The sequence below is a fragment of the Phalangium opilio genome, unplaced genomic scaffold (assembly GCF_054372755.1).
Source record: "Phalangium opilio isolate 3A_F unplaced genomic scaffold, DU_Popi_V2 ptg000387l_1, whole genome shotgun sequence".
Taxonomy (NCBI): Eukaryota; Metazoa; Arthropoda; class Arachnida; order Opiliones; family Phalangiidae; genus Phalangium; species Phalangium opilio.
The window spans coordinates 33534-55089 of NW_028324233.1; the positions used below are offsets into that span (position 1 = coordinate 33534).

At 37.4% G+C, this 21556-nt stretch overlaps 1 protein-coding gene and 2 non-coding genes across 3 annotated transcripts; all 3 read right to left on the bottom strand.

The window, feature by feature from the left end:
- Positions 1–1071: 1071 nt before the first annotated feature.
- LOC149597139 (uncharacterized) lies at positions 1072–15803 on the bottom strand. Its single transcript, XM_089861222.1, has 5 exons — positions 15308–15803; positions 15069–15158; positions 14521–14903; positions 1210–1278; positions 1072–1140 (listed from the first exon to the last, which is right to left on the bottom strand). Exons 1-5 carry the CDS (start codon positions 15801–15803, stop codon positions 1072–1074), a joined length of 1107 nt encoding a protein of 368 aa, XP_089717348.1.
- Positions 9515–9618, bottom strand: LOC149597140 (U6 spliceosomal RNA). Its single transcript, XR_016379316.1, has one exon. It is a non-coding gene; the product is annotated as a U6 spliceosomal RNA (small nuclear RNA).
- On the bottom strand, positions 9837–9943 carry LOC149597141 (U6 spliceosomal RNA). The gene has a single exon (XR_016379315.1). It is a non-coding gene; the product is annotated as a U6 spliceosomal RNA (small nuclear RNA).
- Positions 15804–21556: the final 5753 nt, after the last annotated feature.

Consider the following 21556-nt stretch of genomic DNA (forward strand, 5'->3'; position numbering starts at 1 on the left):
TCGCTGCGGACGGGACATTTCCGGGTGATGATGCTCGGTTGACCACCGACGATCTCAACTCTTTCTCAGCCACAGAGATAAGGATCACCTCCGCCAATAAGCACAGCGACCCTTACGAACTGAAAATAGACATAGAAATTAAAACGAATTTGTTTAATAGATTGATAACGCTATTTGAATCAACTCTAGCTGTCTCACGATAAGAGAAGTTTGTGACTCAGTATTGTCGTCACATTATCATAATTTAAAATCAGTTTTTTTCCATAAATATTTAAGGCAAACAAAGTCACTGCTGGATGCTACTTTCCCCTGACCTTCTAGACAAGTCAGGGAATTTTGAAAATGGGTGTGAAAAGTCGGGGAATTTTGAAAATGGCTGTGAAAAGTCGGGCAATTTTGAAAATGGGTGTGAAAAGTCGGGGAATTTGAAAATGGGTGTGAAAAGTCGGGGGATTTTGAAAATGGTTGTGAAACGTCAGGTAATTTTAAAATTGACGCAAAATCCAAAGGATTTGAAAAATTGTTACAAAAGTCAGGGAATTTTAAAACTTGTTACAAAACTGGGAGCATTTTAAAATATGTCACAAAAGTGGGAGCGTTTTAAAATATGTCACAAAAGTGGGTTCGTTTTAAAATTGTCATATACGTGAGGGAATTTTATAATTGACATAAACGTGAAGGAACTTCATATTAGTTTCATAATTTTCCTATTTTATTGGTACTAGCATGAACTAATATATAAATAATGGCACTAATATTTTTTAACCAGAACATTCTGACTTTTCTACACAACAAATAAAGTTGATATCAAAATTGATCTATGAAAATTACTACAATAGTCAATCAGGAAAACTCCATGCCGAAAAATCGTGGATTTTTAAAAAAAGAAAAAAAACTGGGGACAACCCTTTAGCTAGAATATAAAATGCTCAGAAAGAGAGTGTTACGTTACCTGGGCGCTAGCTCTTCGGCGGTGGGTCGCTCTGGGCTGCAGAAGGATGAGATGAAAAGAATGTCGAGAAGAAGAACCCGGAGAGCCAGAGAAAGGTTTCGACGAAGCTTCGGGAAGGGTCAGGCTAAAGGATGGAAAAAGGGGGGGCATCGGCCACGTTGCGAATCGTGCATCGGCGCCGAGGTAACCTTCCGGAAAAGGTGATGGCCCAACAAGCCCGTGCCCTACTCTCCAAGCTGCTCCCTTATTGGACGAACCCGAGGAGGATGAAGAGGCGAGTCAATCAAAGAGGAATCGAAGTCAACGCCCTCTTTCTCCGGATCGTTCTATTCCGAGGAAAGTCACGATTTAGAGGAGGAGAGCTTGATCAACTCTCGAGCTACGACCGAAGATGGGCTCGCCGCGCAAATTGACTCTCTCTCTCTCTCCTTCTGCTCTTCATTGTAATGGGTTGAGTTCGCATTGCGTTGAAGTTTTAGGGTGGTTTTTCCGGAATTTTGAAAGGATGTTTATAGAGAAGATTGTTTTTGAAAGGACCGTAATCTGCTACTACGAACTTATTGGTGACGTACGTCACATGCCCCTATTTTTCTGGTGACGTACGTCACACGCTCCTAACTTTCTGGTGACGTCACACCCTCCTAACTTTCTGGTGACGTCACACCCTCCTAAATTTCTGGTGACGTATGTCACACGCTCCTAACTTTCTGGTGACGTCACACCCTCCTAACTTTCTGGTGACGTCACACCCTCCTAACTTTCTGGTGACGTACGTCACACCCTCCTAACTTTCTGGTGACGTACGTCACACCCGCCTAACTTTCTGGTGACGTACGTCACACCCTCCTAACTTTCTGGTGACGTACGTCACACGCTCCTAACTTTCTGGTGACGTCACACGCTCCTAACGTTCTGGTGACGTCACACCCTCCTAACTCTCTGGTGACGTCACACCCTCCTAACTCTCTGGTGACGTCACACCCTCCTAACTCTCTGGTGACGTCACACCCTCCTAACTTTCTCTTGACGTCACACCCTCCCAACTTTTTCGTGACGTCACAACCTCCCAACTTTTTCGTGACGTCACAACCCCTCAACTTTTTCGTGACGTCACAACCTCCCAACTTTTTCGTGACGTCACAACCTCCCAACCTTTTCGAGACGTCACAACCTCCCAACTTTTTCGTGACGTCACAACCTCCCAACTTTTTCGTGACGTCACAACGTCCCAACTTTTTCGTGACGTCACAACCTCCCAACGTTTTCGTGATGTCGCACCATCCTCTAACTTTCTCGTGACGTCGCACCCTCCTCTAACTTTCTCGTGACGTCACACCATCCTATCTCTTTCTTCGGTTTTGGCGACCATATTGGAAGTCGCCAGCTCAGACCATACAATTTAGACTACCAATATTGACGTCACGTCCCAGTAGCTCCGCCCCTCTTAGTAGTACCACTCTATCAGAAATTAACATGGTTTTCTTTGGGTTATTTTGAGTTGAAAATGTCTTATGCGAGGGATTAATCACTGCCAAATTCTCTGTACACCAATTATGGATTACGTGTTAGCACTGTCAAGAGTAGGGCTTTTAAAGATTACGCGGAATCAATTTAGGATAGTTAAAGGTAGAGTCGTGTACACAGACCAAGTGACTGACCCCTCAGTTTTACGATATTATGCCTTCCGGGGCCACCGTTTTCAAGTTATGATTAAGGGTCAAATTATTTTATCTAGTTGGGGAGCTATAATCGCATTTGTTAAATTAGGGAAATAAAATAGACCGAAATGTTATAAATATTTAAATTAAAGCATTATTTTATTATTTCGATCAAATTTAGTGCTTTAATTTAAATATCTTGAATATTTTGACGTATAAAAAACACAGCAAAATATTCAATTTAATTTAAATTAAATTAAATGAGAAATGAAAAGTAGAGGAAACATATTTTATTTATTTAAATTAGGCCTTCGAGAATACCCCAAAAAATAAATAATTTATTACATTTTACATTAATTCAGTTTTATGATTAAATTTTTTCAAAAGTACACTTATACCCTTCCAAACTTAAACGATGTGTCTACAATGTTTCACCCGAAAATCATAAAAATAGGCGATTTAACAGTTATTTCAGTTTTTTTAGCCATAGCCTATATACCTTTAACTAGCCGTTACCCGCGGCGTCGCTCGCGTGTAATAAGAACTTCCATCTAAAATGATATAAAGAATGTGTAGATTTTACTGATGACAAATATTTTTGTAGCACCCTAGGAGCGAAGGCACTCGGCACAGCCTGTCGGGATATTTTTTATTACTTTTCACGCGGACATTATTCCATAAAGATGTGTTTTTAAGTTTTCGCCGCCATTTAAAAAGATGGCAACAAATCGAACCCAAAATACCATTCAGCTCGTCTATAGGTTAAAGGAAACCATTGTACTATATATTTGTGAAATCGGTTAAAACGCGCGGACTTTATTGCATAGAGAATATTTTCTTACATTTCTGGGCGCCATTTTAAAAGATAGCGAAAAATCGAACCCGAAAGACCATTCAGCCCGTCTATAAGTTAAAGCAAACCAGTGTACTAAATATTTGTGAAATCGGTTGAAACGCGTGTACTTAATTGCATAGAGAATATTTTTTACATTTCTGGGCGCCATTTTTTAAGATGGCGGCGGATTGGGAAAATCTTTCTTAGTACGCAAATGCTACTTATGAGTAACGTTCCTGCAAATTTTCAGCCTTCTAGGGCAAGCGGTTTGGGCTGGGCGTTGATTATCAGTCAGTCTGTCAGTCAGTCAGTCAGTCAGGACTTTGATTTATATAGATATATAGATAGCTACGTTGGCACGGAAATTTTCCCCAATACCGAATTCTCTCACGCTTTGCCGATAAGCTTCCCTGGGTTCCCCTTAAACAACTATACCTTGGAGGAGAGATATGAAATGGAGTAGAAATCTCTATACCTATAACCAGAAGTGTATTATACTTCTCTTCGAGAGAAGTGTACCACCCACAAAGCGGGATAATTGTAACATGATCCTTCCCAAACCAAATCACATACCCAATAAATAGTTCCCTCGTCATTACTCTATTAGCGCTTATTTATTTGCTAAGGCGCATGCGTTTGTGTATTTTTGTCCCATGTCAAGACAATCAAGGTTTGTGAGTTGATTGGTTGAGGATTTAGTAAAAAATAGTTATAGAATTCACCCTACCACGGTGCGATGCCCATCTGAAGTTTGATGAGCGGGAAGGTAAACAAAAAGGGTGAGTGAGCCTGGGATGAATCACGTTACATAACTAAAGTATTAAGAGGATACAGAGTGTCATCCTTCTTCTATTATCCCCCTCTGCTATAACGTAGCCTCCATCCCCAATCTGCGGAACGGCATTCTCTTCTAGGCGGCAGCACTTAACAATCTTCAACCAAAGGTAGGGGGCGCACGCGAGGTACCGCACATGGCCCACTAATAATTCTACTCCAACACTTATGTCCTCCAAGGCTATAGACTCTGTTGAAGCTCGTTGGGTGGAGGAACCGATCGTTATCCAGGCTGGGGTTGTTGTCTACTGGGTTCGAAAAATGATGGACGATGTTTTTATTTTCGTTTCGTTTTGTGGCTCAAAAAGATTGATTCGATACTTATTGTTATTGTTGAAGGGGGTGACGCGTCGCCGCGTCGAGCACCGATACCAAGGGTATATTGTGCGCCCCGAACTGGTTAGACTGCGAAGAGTCCTGTCGCCTCGATGAATCGGAGAATCCGATTGACCGAGACAGTAGAGAACTGGTGAGGTTCCATAGTATGCATATCGAAATGCTCAAACCTCATGGCCGCGAGATAGTCGCAGCAACATAGGATATGGGAGGAGGTTTCCTCTTCCTCCCGGCAGAACCTACAGAGTGGGTCATCAACGATGCCCAGTAGGTGCAGGTGTCTATTCAGCCGGCAGTGTCCAGTGAGGAGACTGGTGACCAGCCTAATTTTGCTTTTGGTAAGGGCAAGCAGTTCCTTTGCCCTAGTAATAGAAGGACCCGGGACAAACTCCTTGGCTTGTCTCTGCCCATCCATGTCTAGCCAGAGTTGCAGTTGAAGTGCAGACATCCGGCAGTGAATCCTATGGCGAATGATGCCATGGGGGATGGGAACCGCAGGCTCAGGTCCGAAGAACTTCGCCTCAGCCCCCCTTTTGGCATACATATCAGCCCTCTCATTGCCCAGGTATCCGCAGTGCCCTGGCACCCACAGCAATTGAACCTTGTTGCGGGCAGCCAAAGAACTCAGCAGATCCAGGCAGCTGAGCACCAGTCTAGAATCGACAAGGCACTGATTTAGCGCCTTGAGAGCGGCCTGACTATCCGAATAAATCTGAATCGTCCGTCCGCGGTAGTTTTTCTTGTTGCAGAAATCCACACATAAACAAATGGCCATGATTTCCGCCTGAAAAACGCTGGCAAAGTTGCCAAGGCTCTCGTAAAAACCAAACTTCTTGGTCAAGCAGTAGACCCCGGCACCAACTCCAGAGTCCGTTTTAGAGCCGTCCGTGAACCAGACGGACTCCCCCCCAGTTCCAAGGACTGGGGTGGTCTCCCAAACAGCGCGACTGGGAAAGTGCACGCTGAAGGGCTTGTCGAAGTGGTGTGATATAACAGACTTATCTGAGACCATCACAAGTGATGGCTCAGTACTGCTGTACTCACTGAAAAGCTTGGTGTGACTGAAGTCCCAGTGCTTGGGCTTCCACCAGCCGAGGTTGTTGAGCCTACAGGCTCCCATAATAGCTTCTTCGTGACGTCACAACCTCCCAACTTTTTCGTGACGTCACAACGTCCCAACTTTTTCGTGACGTCACAACCTCCCAACGTTTTCGTGATGTCGCACCATCCTCTAACTTTCTCGTGACGTCGCACCCTCCTCTAACTTTCTCGTGACGTCACACCATCCTATCTCTTTCTTCGGTTTTGGCGACCATATTGGAAGTCGCCAGCTCAGACCATACAATTTAGACTACCAATATTGACGTCACGTCCCAGTAGCTCCGCCCCTCTTAGTAGTACCACTCTATCAGAAATTAACATGGTTTTCTTTGGGTTATTTTGAGTTGAAAATGTCTTATGCGAGGGATTAATCACTGCCAAATTCTCTGTACACCAATTATGGATTACGTGTTAGCACTGTCAAGAGTAGGGCTTTTAAAGATTACGCGGAATCAATTTAGGATAGTTAAAGGTAGAGTCGTGTACACAGACCAAGTGACTGACCCCTCAGTTTTACGATATTATGCCTTCCGGGGCCACCGTTTTCAAGTTATGATTAAGGGTCAAATTATTTTATCTAGTTGGGGAGCTATAATCGCATTTGTTAAATTAGGGAAATAAAATAGACCGAAATGTTATAAATATTTAAATTAAAGCATTATTTTATTATTTCGATCAAATTTAGTGCTTTAATTTAAATATCTTGAATATTTTGACGTATAAAAAACACAGCAAAATATTCAATTTAATTTAAATTAAATTAAATGAGAAATGAAAAGTAGAGGAAACATATTTTATTTATTTAAATTAGGCCTTCGAGAATACCCCAAAAAATAAATAATTTATTACATTTTACATTAATTCAGTTTTATGATTAAATTTTTTCAAAAGTACACTTATACCCTTCCAAACTTAAACGATGTGTCTACAATGTTTCACCCGAAAATCATAAAAATAGGCGATTTAACAGTTATTTCAGTTTTTTTAGCCATAGCCTATATACCTTTAACTAGCCGTTACCCGCGGCGTCGCTCGCGTGTAATAAGAACTTCCATCTAAAATGATATAAAGAATGTGTAGATTTTACTGATGACAAATATTTTTGTAGCACCCTAGGAGCGAAGGCACTCGGCACAGCCTGTCGGGATATTTTTTATTACTTTTCACGCGGACATTATTCCATAAAGATGTGTTTTTAAGTTTTCGCCGCCATTTAAAAAGATGGCAACAAATCGAACCCAAAATACCATTCAGCTCGTCTATAGGTTAAAGGAAACCATTGTACTATATATTTGTGAAATCGGTTAAAACGCGCGGACTTTATTGCATAGAGAATATTTTCTTACATTTCTGGGCGCCATTTTAAAAGATAGCGAAAAATCGAACCCGAAAGACCATTCAGCCCGTCTATAAGTTAAAGCAAACCAGTGTACTAAATATTTGTGAAATCGGTTGAAACGCGTGTACTTAATTGCATAGAGAATATTTTTTACATTTCTGGGCGCCATTTTTTAAGATGGCGGCGGATTGGGAAAATCTTTCTTAGTACGCAAATGCTACTTATGAGTAACGTTCCTGCAAATTTTCAGCCTTCTAGGGCAAGCGGTTTGGGCTGGGCGTTGATTATCAGTCAGTCTGTCAGTCAGTCAGTCAGTCAGGACTTTGATTTATATAGATATATAGATAGCTACGTTGGCACGGAAATTTTCCCCAATACCGAATTCTCTCACGCTTTGCCGATAAGCTTCCCTGGGTTCCCCTTAAACAACTATACCTTGGAGGAGAGATATGAAATGGAGTAGAAATCTCTATACCTATAACCAGAAGTGTATTATACTTCTCTTCGAGAGAAGTGTACCACCCACAAAGCGGGATAATTGTAACATGATCCTTCCCAAACCAAATCACATACCCAATAAATAGTTCCCTCGTCATTACTCTATTAGCGCTTATTTATTTGCTAAGGCGCATGCGTTTGTGTATTTTTGTCCCATGTCAAGACAATCAAGGTTTGTGAGTTGATTGGTTGAGGATTTAGTAAAAAATAGTTATAGAATTCACCCTACCACGGTGCGATGCCCATCTGAAGTTTGATGAGCGGGAAGGTAAACAAAAAGGGTGAGTGAGCCTGGGATGAATCACGTTACATAACTAAAGTATTAAGAGGATACAGAGTGTCATCCTTCTTCTATTATCCCCCTCTGCTATAACGTAGCCTCCATCCCCAATCTGCGGAACGGCATTCTCTTCTAGGCGGCAGCACTTAACAATCTTCAACCAAAGGTAGGGGGCGCACGCGAGGTACCGCACATGGCCCACTAATAATTCTACTCCAACACTTATGTCCTCCAAGGCTATAGACTCTGTTGAAGCTCGTTGGGTGGAGGAACCGATCGTTATCCAGGCTGGGGTTGTTGTCTACTGGGTTCGAAAAATGATGGACGATGTTTTTATTTTCGTTTCGTTTTGTGGCTCAAAAAGATTGATTCGATACTTAGACACGTACTTGTAAATACCCGTTTGAAAAATATACCCTAAGCCTAATTTTACTCACTCAAAATTATACAGGGTGTTTCTGAAAGATCTGTTCGAATTTATTGGGGGGGGGGCGAGTTCTTTGGGGGATTTTGAGTCGAAAATGTTCCATTAGAATTAAGATGTGTAGACAGCTATAAGTAGAGTTTACAAATAACTGGGCAAATAATATTATCCCATTTTAAACTTGGTTTATAATTTAACTTTAATGTTATAAGAAATTGGGGTTGAATAACAACGATTTTTACCTAAGCCTTGGTGATAAACTTTCAGGCCTTTTCTAGTTAATTTGCAATAAAGTGCAGCATTTTTCGTGTGATTCGATATAGAAGATTAGACTTGATATCATTTACATTTCAATTTCGAGTTTAATAGGGTCTTTGCGCGTGACGTCAAGTTACCTTCCCCCTTTCCTCTCCCCTTGCCGGCTGCCCGCTCTGGCCACGTTAGGACGCCATGTTGATATCCCCTGAAAACCGGTTTTCGCCCCCTATTTCTTCCCCCTTTTTACTCGAGCGGAAACACCCTATATAACGATTTTTTCGTTAAGCCTTGGTCACTTGGTGTTACCATTCTTTTAGGCCTAAAAGGCTTTCGTTTACGTTAACCTTTTAGGTCTTTTCTAGTTATTTTAAGTGTAGCATTTTTAGGCTTTATATTTCTAACTTCGACATAAAAGATTGGACTATTTAGCATTTTCATTAAAATTTCGTGTTTAAAAATCTCGAATGTTACTTAAGCCTTGGAAGCTTGGTGGTACACTTTTAGGCTTTTAAAGCTTTCAGGAGATTTAAAAGATCAATTTAATAGACTTATTATATAAATATTTTAAAAGAGTTTAAAACAGTAAATCTGTTTTCATTAAGCCATGGTACCACTTAGACAACTTTAACTGTAAAAAGTAGGGTTTAATTTGATTTCTTACATTCTGTAAATTGGATGTTTATAGTGTTTACAGCAAGGCGAAAAAATTAGGGTTATTTACAACATCGCATTTATATTTCGAGAAAAACACTTTCTCTCTTTCTTAAATACAGACGTTTATGGTTTAAGTTAGTAAAAGGAAACCTCTGGTAATTTTCCTTCTTTGAAATCGCGTGTGTGACGAACTCGGAAAAGGAGAAAATTCTGGTTAAGTGTCGCCAAACACGGTATGCCTAATCTCATGAAAATTGTATTTAAACAAGTTTTTAAAAATAGTTAAAATAGGCTTAATTAAAAATTACTTCAAGGACGCTTACGCTGAGTACCTTAATTATCTTTTAACATTGGTTTAATTTATTTTTGCGTGTCATCCTTGCACAGGGGCCATGCTAATCTTCTCTGTATCGTTCCAATTTTAGTATATGTAGTGCCGAAGCAACTACAATACCCACATAATCCCGATGGCTATATATGCCCCGTTTTTCAGAAAATCATAAAGTGGGCGTATATGCCAGACAAATTCAAATTGTTAAGAAAATGATCCCTTATTTATCATAATTTTCTTTCTATTTGTGTTACAACTAATGTAAATTACTACTTAACCGAAAAATATTACAAATTAAGTTTATAATCAACTTAAAATTGGTTAAATATAATATCAAAAAACTTGGAACGCTTCACGAATTTGCGTGTTATCCTTGCGCAGGAGCCATGCTATTCTTCTCTGTATCGTTCCAATTTTAGTATATGTAGTGCCGAAGCAACTACAATATCTACTTCTCCCCAACTTCTATATATACCCCGTTTTTCAGAAAGTCATAAAGTGGGCGTTTATGTCAGTAAATCACTAAATATCAGGGTTGGCAAAAATCCGGATTTTTCTTGAAAAAGCCACTGGTATGGTTTTTTGCTGGTTTAAACCGGATTTTATTGCATTTATCTGGCTTTTTTTAAAGTACACTCTAGTGCTTAATTTTAGCACTTCTTTTTTTACATTTAGTGCGCTAGTTGACTTCTGCTAGGCCGTCCAATTGAGAATAATTTTTATTGTACATAAAAGTTGATAAAACTATAGACATTTCCCTTAGAGATGAGTAGGGCCCCTGATTTAATCGGGATTTTTCAATCCAACCCGACCCATATCGGGTTGGGTGAGAAAATTACTTATAATGTTTTGCTGGTCGGGTCGGGTAGGGTTATCATATCGTCTACCCGGGTAGACATTTTTATTATCTTCAATAGGGCAGGGTCGGGCCCGGGTAGGCTTTTTTGTGATCTTCAATAGGGCAGAGTCGGGCCCGGGTAGGCTTTTTGTGATCTTCAATAGGGCAGGGTCTGATAAAGATTTTTCTAAATGCGCGATCCGACCCAACAATTTAGCGTGGCGAAAAATTCAACTCAGTCTCACGAGTTTCGGGTGGGGCAGTGGGAGGAGGGCGCGTCAAACTAACCCACAATATATGGGAATCGACCATTTCGATGTGGGTCAAACGTTTCCTTCCATCTCACTTTATGGTGCCTGCGCTGTACTCTATTATTATATTTTTTGAAAAATCCACTGGATTTTTCATCGTGGTTTAAACCGGTTTAACCCAAGTGGATAAAACCGGACTGGTTACCAGCGTGCCAACCCTGCTAAATTTTAAGCGAATGAATCATAATGTGTTATGGTTTTCTGTCCATGTGTGTAACAACTAATGTATACTACCATTTCGCCGAAAAAAACATTATAAATAATAGATGATAATTAGTAGTTTCCTAATTATCAGCTAAAATAGAATGTCTCTCATTAAGCTCTGTAACCTTTCTCATTGGCCATTAAGTGATATAGGGAAAGAGAAAAACAAGTTGGGAAAACCAAAATATTACCTCTCCGTGTCGAGAAGATTATATAACCTTAAGTATCCAATGAAAACGTCGACCTTTTTGCCCTCATCCTTTCCCGCGCTTTGCGCTTCCGCATTTCATCTTTACTCTCAACATTATCTTCCTCCATTTTACATAAAAAAATCAAATACTCACAAAAAGAAGCGGCAAAAACCTGTTGGCTCTTTACAACCACTTAATTTGACTTAATAACCAATTTCCAACAACAATAATATACCGGTAGTTTAATTGACAAACTACTAGCATCGAAATTCTCATTAAGAATGGCTCCCGCGGATAAAAAAGGGCAATTTTCAACTAGGTGGGCGTTATCTCATTAGATTTGAAAAATATCATTTGTCTTTTTTACCAATGCCTAGCCGTTTGGATTTTTTAAAGCAATCTTAGCACGAAAAAATATTTTTTGATACAAAATAAATGTTTTATATTCTTATTAAGAATAAAACAAGAGGACAAAAAAGGTCTGTCCTCTCGTAATTGTTTAAGCTTTTATCATGATTACTCTATACAACAGTAACAAGGAGTATAAACCCATTAGTGGAAGCAGTATTTTTTTCCGAAACAATCTCGCCTATGTTTATCCTCTCTAGACTTCGCTAAAAACGTATTACTCCTACGTAAAATAATAGTAGACAGGCAAGGATTCATACCATTAAAGAAGGAGCGCAATATTATCCATATCTTCATTTCATATACAGAGAAAAGAAATTATTATGTTTCTGAGAGGAGCTTCCCATTTTTGTTGTTGTTTTGAAAAATATATCGCAATGCACGGGCCTTGATAGATATAGGAGGCAATGAATAAAATATAAGTCAATATGCACGGGCCTTGATAGATATAGGAGGCAACGAAGGAAATATATCGCATGCACGGGCCTTGGTAGATATAGGAGGCAATGATAATCTCTCTCTTTGCACGAGAGGTTTATCTTTAATATTTATATAAATATAATTATTTTTAATTATTTTAATCTACAATAATTAACATTAATAATAGTTAAATCGTTTAAAATAAAGTTATACCTATTATCATCTCCAACTTTGCTAATATTGACGTTTAAAGTGAAGGGTACCCCTCTTGCCCGCTTTCTTTAAATTTTGGGGTATATATACGATTCGTTTCCAATATAATAGTAAGGAAAAAGCGCAATTGCGGAAACCTTTGATGGCGATCCCACCTTAGGGAGGCTAGACGTTTCTCGTAACCCTAGCTGATCGCCGCGTATATCCTAAAACCAAACGATGATAATGGAGTAGAAGCTAATGATACAGATTGGTGTCTATGTGGAATAGACGGAAGACCAGTGGATGGTGGTGTTAGAAGCCAGTGTAAGTGCAGACTGGTGTCAATGTGGGATTGACAAAGAACAGAAGATGGTGGTGATTGGAAGCCAGTATGTACAGACTGGTGTCCAAGTCGAATGGACGAATACCAGAAGATGATGGTGATTAGAAGCCAGTAAGAACAGACTGGTGTCCGTGTGGGATGGACAAAGACCAGAAGATGGTGGTGTGAGAACTCAAGTAGAGGAGCCATTTCCGTGATGGTACCGTGCCAGAGGGAGGAAATTTGTTTCAGGGGGGGGGTTGACGACACTTATCACGTGATGTTGTTGGCGGGAAATTTGAATTTATAGAGGATTTTTGGTGTATAGGTATGACGTCACGTGACTTGGTGACGGCGCTCAGTGTCCATAGTGGTATTAATTTGGTGTATCTTTAGGATATTGTCACATTTAGTGGATGATTTATTGATAATTCTATAGGTTCAGTAGACCCTTTCTACACGCACCCTTCCCGTAATGTTGTTCTTTGTACGATTTTAAGGTATCTCCATGTATGCTTATGTTATACTAAAGAACTTGTTTTAATTAGAATATGGTTTACATTGCAAAAGGTACAAATTAAGCAGCGACTAAGTTCTACAGTAAGGGTGTATATTTTGTATTGTTATTATTAGGTGTATCTTTAGGATAGTGTGTACATTTATGTTATGATTTAGTGGTAATTCTATGGGTTCAGTAGGCTCTTTCTACACCCACCCTTCCCGTAATGTTGTATGATTTTGAGGTCTCTCCATGTATGCTTATGTTATACTAAAGAACTAGTTTTAAGTGAGATATGGTTTACATTGAAAAAAGGTTCAACTAACCCTATGATGCGGTTCCAGGTGTACTCCTGTTTTGTGTATTGGTTATCAAGTTACTATGTTAAAACAATAGTACACTTTAGTATCATAAACGTGGTATTACGGCAGTTTTTACACAACTTGGTAGCAGATAATTAGTTAAATTGAACAAATACTACTATAAAACATAATAAAATTTGATTCACATTAGTTTTAATACGAATTTGGAGAATAAGTACAATTACTTGAGTTAAAATGCCAAATATTACTAAAAAAACATTAGAAAATACGAATTATATAGAATACATGGTAAATAAGCATAATACTAGTTATTAAATTAAAAATCCTCATAGGATTGACTGAAAAATATATATTTTCATACGTGCTAAAATATTGATATACAGTTAAAATGCGCAATCATTACGGAAAAACATCATCAAAAAGCAAGAATTACACTGGTTTTGATAACAAACAAATTCACTAAAATGCAAAATTAATACTACTTCAAAAAAAATGGTAGTACAAGATGATTAAGCACATAAAAATTTACCATCATAGAAAATAGAACAATATTACTGCATGGGAGATTATTAAGTACATATATACCCATGTACCTTCATAGAATATATAGCAATACTACTTTTAATAGGATTTAAAAGCTACAATGGTTATTATACGTTTTTAGTACAAATATTAGGCTAGTTATTAAACTAAAAGGTTCACAGGATAGACGAAAAAATATATTTTTTCTGACGCGCTATATACGCTACGATTACTGATAAAAATATGGAAATATTACTAAAAAACTTTACTATAATTATCATCGAAAAATGAAAATTACACTTATACAAAACAATTCAATACTTATTGACTAAAGTGCTAATATATATTAATTAAAAAAGCTTACTAAATGCAAAAATATTACCAAAAACGCTGCGTATTCGTTAAAATATTGTTACATGTTAATAGTTGAAATACGTTAATATTACTATAAATAATACTTGAGATACTAATTAAATTACTGATACTGGGTATCTGAAATATATACAAGTAACTTATGTGGAAAATGTCAAAGATTCTTGTTAATATAACCGTATGGAGCAGTTTTATAGTCAGATACTATTCTAACTTTATCCACTACGACCTGATATGTTTTGGTCTGGTTGATCGTGATCAGAGTGTGATCTTGCAGACGTCTGATTTGAGGGCCAATAGGGACTTGAACCGAGTTCATTAGAGGTTCACCTTCATTGTTTACTCCATGTAGTTTCTTCATTGCTTCGAAATTTATATAATTTTCAGTAGAGACGTTTAAATAAAATCCTTTAACTTTGATAATGTTAGTTTTTTTGCCAGTTTTAGGGTCGAGAATGTCCATAGAATAGTTCTTGGGTCCAGCACTCCCCCACTCACAAATATAAGCGTCTTGCCCATAAGGTTCTAATTCATTTTTGAGCTCCCCTAAATAATTGCCTGTCGGTAGCAAATGAGCGCCGTCTGGCGAGAGGTACACTAAACTATCCGTGTCATAATAAAAACAAAGCTCTCCGACCTTTTCAAGATGTTTTTGTAAATGTAATCGGGCCATAGCTGTTGTGTAACAAGCGATAACTACGTTTGTGTGTTTGTGCACAATCTCGTTTTCTAGAATGTGTTCGTACTTTACAAGTACGGTGTTTTCATTGATTGTTAGTAAATTTTTAACCTCCAAGTCTGGATTTAATATTAATCCGTACAATTTGTTGGCATCTTTGATTAATTCGGTGGAGGTGTGTCTTGTTTTTTGGCCAAATTTACCCCAAAAAGAGTTGAGCATGAGTTTGCTAAGGCATCTGAGACCTTCATTTTTCTCTACTTTAGTGATATCCAGTTCTACACCCTCTTCGTCTTTGAAGTTTTTGACATAACTCTCCTTATCTTTTTGAGTCTGGCAATCTGCTGGAAAGCCGCTAGCTAGGGTTTTATACTCTAAAAAGGTATTAACATAATCTTTAAACAGTCCTCCCTGTTTTGTTTTGGGGTTGTACTGTGTCACTTTGTATGACCAAGCCTCGTACATTCGTGTGATTTGTAGCCATTCTCTACTGCATGACGTAACTCGTCTACTACCCATGTACCTCGCAATTCTCTTTGTTCAGGAGAATGTTTAAAATCACCTTGAAATTGGGTTTTACAACAGGTGTAGCATAACGGAAATGTTAGTTTTCCGTTAATACGAGCGGGCAGAACGGGATGAATTAGGTCTTGGGCCGGTAATACGTCGCATTTAAGAAGACCATCAAACCAAAATATGTCAGGAATGTTGTCTAATATTATTTCAGGATGGCCTATAGGTATCTTGGTGGTTTTGTTAATGAATGGGTATAGACTTGTGAAATCCACGTAATGAATTCGCTCTGATCCTGTTGTTTTATGGTATAGTTTTGTTGCGCAACATCTTCCTCCGAAGAAAGCATCACGGGGGTCTAATCTTTTTACTATTTTAGGCATAATATCATTATGGTTTAAAAACTCTATTATTTCGGGCTTATTGGCTTTTTCTTTCTGCCATTCACACTCCCATTTGACATTCACTATATAATTGAGGGATTCAAATTTGGCTAACACGTTCATGCTTCTAATATATCTAGAATTCAAAGTCTGTGCAGGGTCTCTGTGAAAGGCTTGTTTCTGTTTAAGGGAAAGTGTATTTTACATCCGTGATAGAAACACCCCCAGTACTCGAATATTTCCTTGTTAATTTCACAAAATCCGTCTACTTTGAGTTTTGTATTCTGGTTTCTTTCCCCCTAAAGGAAGATTGGATAGATATATTTCTTTTTTGGGCGGTCCACTCCAGCCATTCTATAGCCCCTATCGACTGATTTTCCCTAAGTCTGTAGTAATTAGCGGGTATGATACCTATAGTATCAGGTTTAAGATAGTTCCTGCGAAATACGTAAGAGCAAACGCCAGGAAGCGTAATTAAGCCGCAATTAAATGGATCTACGCCTGTTACTTTAAAGAGTAGTGCACGAAAAGTTAAACATTGTAGGAATAGTAAAACCGTGTCGTTCTCACAATAATAATTGAGTTCGTTCAGGAGGTCGAAACCTTCACCTTTACTATCTTCGAAGCTATGCCATTTTAAGAAGGCATCCAGATTTTTCCTTGTAAAATATTGACAACCATAAGCTTCGATAGGGGGGAGATTAGTTTCTATAACATAGTTGGTTTCATTAGGTCTATTTACATCAAAATTATGTTCTATTACATTGAAAAAGAATGTGGAAAATACCCTTTGGCAGTATTGGGTATACCAAAAGTGGCGGGAAACTTTGCTAAAGCTACAGGGATGAAATTATAAGAATCCAGAAATAACAAGTTAAATAATTTAATTTCTAAAATTCGAGTTCCGTTAATTTTCAAGGACGGATCGAATTTCTCATCCCTATTAATGATTTCTCTAATTAGTAGTTGATTATCATAATTACTGCCATAGTGAGAGAGTATGATGATGTTCTTAACGGCATGCAATTGCATTAAATAATCTAAAAATAAAGATATACACACAGAATAAAAATGCTGTAAAATAAACACTATGGTAATGGCAATAGCGTATGCCATCAAGATCATGTTAATTTAATTGTACATCCTCCCTGTTTTTAATACCGTCAACAATACTGTTTTTCTAAACAGTGGAACTAACAGTTTTAAGTATTAATTGTTCGTGTATTCAGGGGCGTTCGTAGCTTTTAAAATAACCGCTTCAGAGGTTGTTTCAAAGACAGTCTTAACCGTTGATTATATTGTAGGGGTCAATGAAAAAACCAGCGCTATATGCCGTTTTACTACCAATAAATAACAGTTACATAAAATGTCTGCTGCTATAAAACTAACAGCAAAATATGTGGTTTTAAACTCACTAAGCACTGTGGATTAAAACGTGATTTGCTGTAAAAATAAAACACATCACGCTGTTTCAATCCGCTTAGAGTACACTAAAAAAAATAGGGTTGCTGTAAAAATAACAGCTGTTAGAACAGTTTTAAATCCCGGAGCTTATTTTGATAAAGACGCTCTTTGCTGTTAAACTAAAAGCACTCAAACCTTTATTAAAAACATTAAGCTCTGTTGGTTAAGATGCAACTTGTCATTTATATAAGACGACTAGCTGTTTTTAACAGACTGTCCATTAGGGTAGATTTATACTGGTTGCTGTTATACACTCTAAGAAAATGCGGTGTGCTTTAACACCTTTAAAAGTAGTTTATATGGGTCCAAATTTGACACCATTACAGGTGTTCATTTACACCTCAGAAAGGGTTTAATAACATTTATTTGAGCAATTAGTGTCAAAGATAAGAATAAAATGGTGCAACAGAGGTTCAGTTTAACACCTTTTTAACTCTTATATCGAAGTAAAAGTTAATTTTTACTCCCTTATGAGTGTTGTGCAATTCCTTAAAGGGTGCAGCATAACACCTTTCCGAGTTTAAAAACGCTTTCTGAGTGTCGCATGACACCACTCTGAGTGGTTGATTTTTCAGCAAATAGCGCTATTTGCTTAACAAGGTTCAACCTTGAGAGAACTTAAGAGGACAGTTCTAACAAGCAAGGGTAGTTCTCGCATTAATATGAAACTACATAAAAAGTTGGCCACTTGATCGACTTAAAGTCCAGCTTGAAACTGCATGGTAAATTGGTCATTTTCACCGACTTAATAACTTCTGAAAAAGGCAGAAAGTTATAAATTAGTATAAATGCATCGGGTATTAAATTGGTTTTGGAGGCCCTAATATCCCAGCAGTAGATACAGACGTATTCGTCAAATTTAATAATCTCTTTTCATGAAGAGTTTTTCGAGCACCAGAAACGCGTTTGACCTAATCTACTCTACACACTCAGAACTTAATGTGGAAACGACAGCAAACATAACTATGATCGTGACAACAAGCTACGGTTTTTTGCAATAAACTATACTTAGCTGTGCTTATTACAGCTACGTACCGTTTATTACGAAATACAGCTTCGTATTGTAAAATATTCTATTTAATACTGTTATTTCACGGTATGAAAGATTTAAAAAACTGCAAGATGGGTTAAATTCGCAATTACAGTACATTATTGTAAGCGTAGAAAACAATAATGTTTATTCAACAGTATGGACGTGTGTAAAAGGACAGTAAAGTTCTAATTGTTATCATTCAATATAATACTGTTTATGTAACTGTATGGGTGTGCGTAAAAATACCGCAACGTATGTTTGTTTTGTAAATACGGTACATTATTGTAAGCGTAGAAAACAATAATGTTTATTTAACAGTATGGGCGCGTGTAAAAGGACAGTAAAGTTCTTGTTGTTATCATACAATATAATACTGTTTATGTAACTGTATGGGTGTGCGTAAAAATACCGCAACGTATGTTTGTTTTGTAAATACGGTACATTATTGTAAGCGTAGAAAACAATAATGTTTATTTAACAGTATGGGCGCGTGTAAAAGGACAGTAAAGTTCTTGTTGTTATCATACAATATAATACTGTTTAAGTAACTGTATGGTTGTGCGTAAAAATACCGCAACGTATGTTTGTTTTGTAAATACGGTACATTATTGTAAGCGTAGAAAACAATAATGTTTATTTAACAGTATGGGCGCGTGTAAAAGGACAGTAAAGTTCTTGTTGTTATCATACAATATAATACTGTTTAAGTAACTGCATGGAGTGCGTAAAAATACCGCAACTTATGTTTTTTTCAAAATATGGTACATTATTGTAAGCGTACAATACATTATGCTTATTTAACAGAATGACTTACGCGTGAAAAAACAGTAAAGTATGCTTTGGATCTAACTGTCATCATACACTAAAATACTGTTTAGGTAACTGTATGGGCGCTTATAAAAATACAGGAACGTGTGTTTTGGAATTACACTACATTATTGTAAATCTATTATTATTTACGGTTTACTTAACCGTATGAACCCTTGTAAGAAGAAGGCAACAATGATTAAATGATTAACCATACCTAGTAAGAATCTAGGTATACTATTTGGATTTACAATATCGTATGAGTCAAATAGTACGGAATACTGTTTAAATTGAAAGAAGGATTAAACTTTTGATATGACAGTATATAAACGTGAAAAATCTCAAATCTATGAAGCCTATTATACTGCACGGTATACCAACAACCGCGTTAGAAATCATAACACACACATGCTGGGCAACGAGAGAACAAGAGCTTAAAATAAATATTGATACAATCATTGTGGCAAGGGTTAAACGGTTTATAACAGAAGTGGTTTTTTAAATGACAGTGCTGAAATTACGAACCTTATCCCCAAATCGGTGTACCGGAAATCAGAGTGATTACCCCTCACTAAGTATAATTACTTATAACGTAGGCCCAGATAGCATTAGATTGTAAGTGCGTTATGTTGAATTAACTGTGTTGAGTTTAACAGTTAAAACTTAGAGAATTAACTCTAGAATATTTGTGTTACTGGGCTTTTATTAGGCTTAAGAGATTCGTTCTTAAGAGAAATAAATAAAATTAAAACAACATTCTACTTCAATAGGGAGAGGGCAAACCCATTCTTGCCACGTCATAGGCTTATATCTCTTACCTCGATTCCATCCCCTTAACGGGGGAATTTCAGTATCGCGCCTACAAACGCTCCCCTAAGTAGAGGTATAAAATGACGTTGGATGTTCTTTCCCTCCCTGACAAACGCCCTCTCCCTATAGCAAGCAAAAACCGTCTTTTATTGTAAAACTACAAAAATGCAATCCTTGGGGGGTGGCCCCTTCGAGGAAAAATACCACAAAGGGAAAGTATTGAAAAACAGGTCCCTCAATTCTTAGAAATTTGTCGATAGATTGGCGAGTTAAGGGTTTAGAAGTCCATGTATCTAAGTGAGCGAACCACCCGTTACATACTGTATCTTACATGATTTAGATCTTTTACAACAATAGACTATAGTTTATAATCATGTTATAAACTTATGCTAACGCGTTATTTGCTGAACAGTTTCTCCCCATGTACTTTCGTACTCGAGCAGAAAGCAAAAACGGCACCTCGATTTTATTCATGCGGTCTCTTTCAATTATGAGCTTCGAGCCGAGTACTCGAGACTTAACGAATAGTGACATAGGCCTATGGGCGACTTTAACAGGCAATATTGGAAAGTAGTTCCCATATGGTTCTATACAAACACGCTGGCGAACATCATCTCATATTAACTAGTTGTGCAAAAAACATAATTTTGCATAGCGGTGTCTCTTTTTGTCATAAGGTGGATTTAAATTTATTTTTCTTTCAAATTTCTCTCCAACTTTTTATCGCAATATATAATTTGGTAAATATAAGTTATAGCTAAACACACAAAGAGTTGAACAACTTAAATCTGAAATTTAATTAAAGCTTGCGAGTGTCATCATTATCACTTAGATTCCGTGTACTCATGGCTAAATTCTAATAATTTTACCAGAGGTGATCTCTTTAGTACAATAAAAGGTTCAGAGTTTCCATTTATTACGCTGATTGACTATAGCCCGAGGGGGAAACCACTCGTGAAATCAAGTGTAAAAATTTTTTGAAATCACCAATAAAGTCCATGAATTCTTTCTAAAGTCTCTAAAAATCCAAATATTTTATTGAAGTCTTGGAAGTCTTAGGAAGGCCCTAGAAAATCCGTTGAAGTCCTATGAAGTCCCTTGAAAATCTCTTGAAGTATAATGAAGTCCTTAATAATATTCATTCTGAAATCCCGTTTGAAAACTGTTGAAGTCACATGAAGTCTTATACAGTCCTGTATATAAGTCTTACAAAGTCTTTATAAATTATATTGAAGTCTCTTTAAGTCTATAAATTATATTGAAATCACTGGAAGTCTATAAATTATGTTGAAGTCACTTGAAATCTCTATGAAACTATACAGAAGTCACTAGAAGTCTTTATAAAATATAGTGAATTCATTTGAAGTCTTATGAAATCAGATACAATTAGTAGTCTTTGAAGTCAAATGAAGTCGATGTGAATTTGATTGAAGTCATTTGAAATCTGAAATCTGGTGTACAAAATGTTTCTTAGTGGTTTCCCCTCGGTAGCTTGTAGCTTCAATGCAAAGCGTTTTCAATTAGAAATTAACAAAACTACTGAAAATCAATAAAACGAGTTGAAAACAGGAAATCTAGTACAATTCGTTGAATTCACTGATCAACTCCATGAATTCCATTAAAATTTTAAAACTTCACATTTTTAAAATAAATTCATCTAAAACATTGACCAATTTAGCATTTTGTAGAAAGACAGAATCCAAAGGGTTCAAAAATGAGGAATTCAATCAACTGAAATCATGTGTACAGTTCTACACTATCC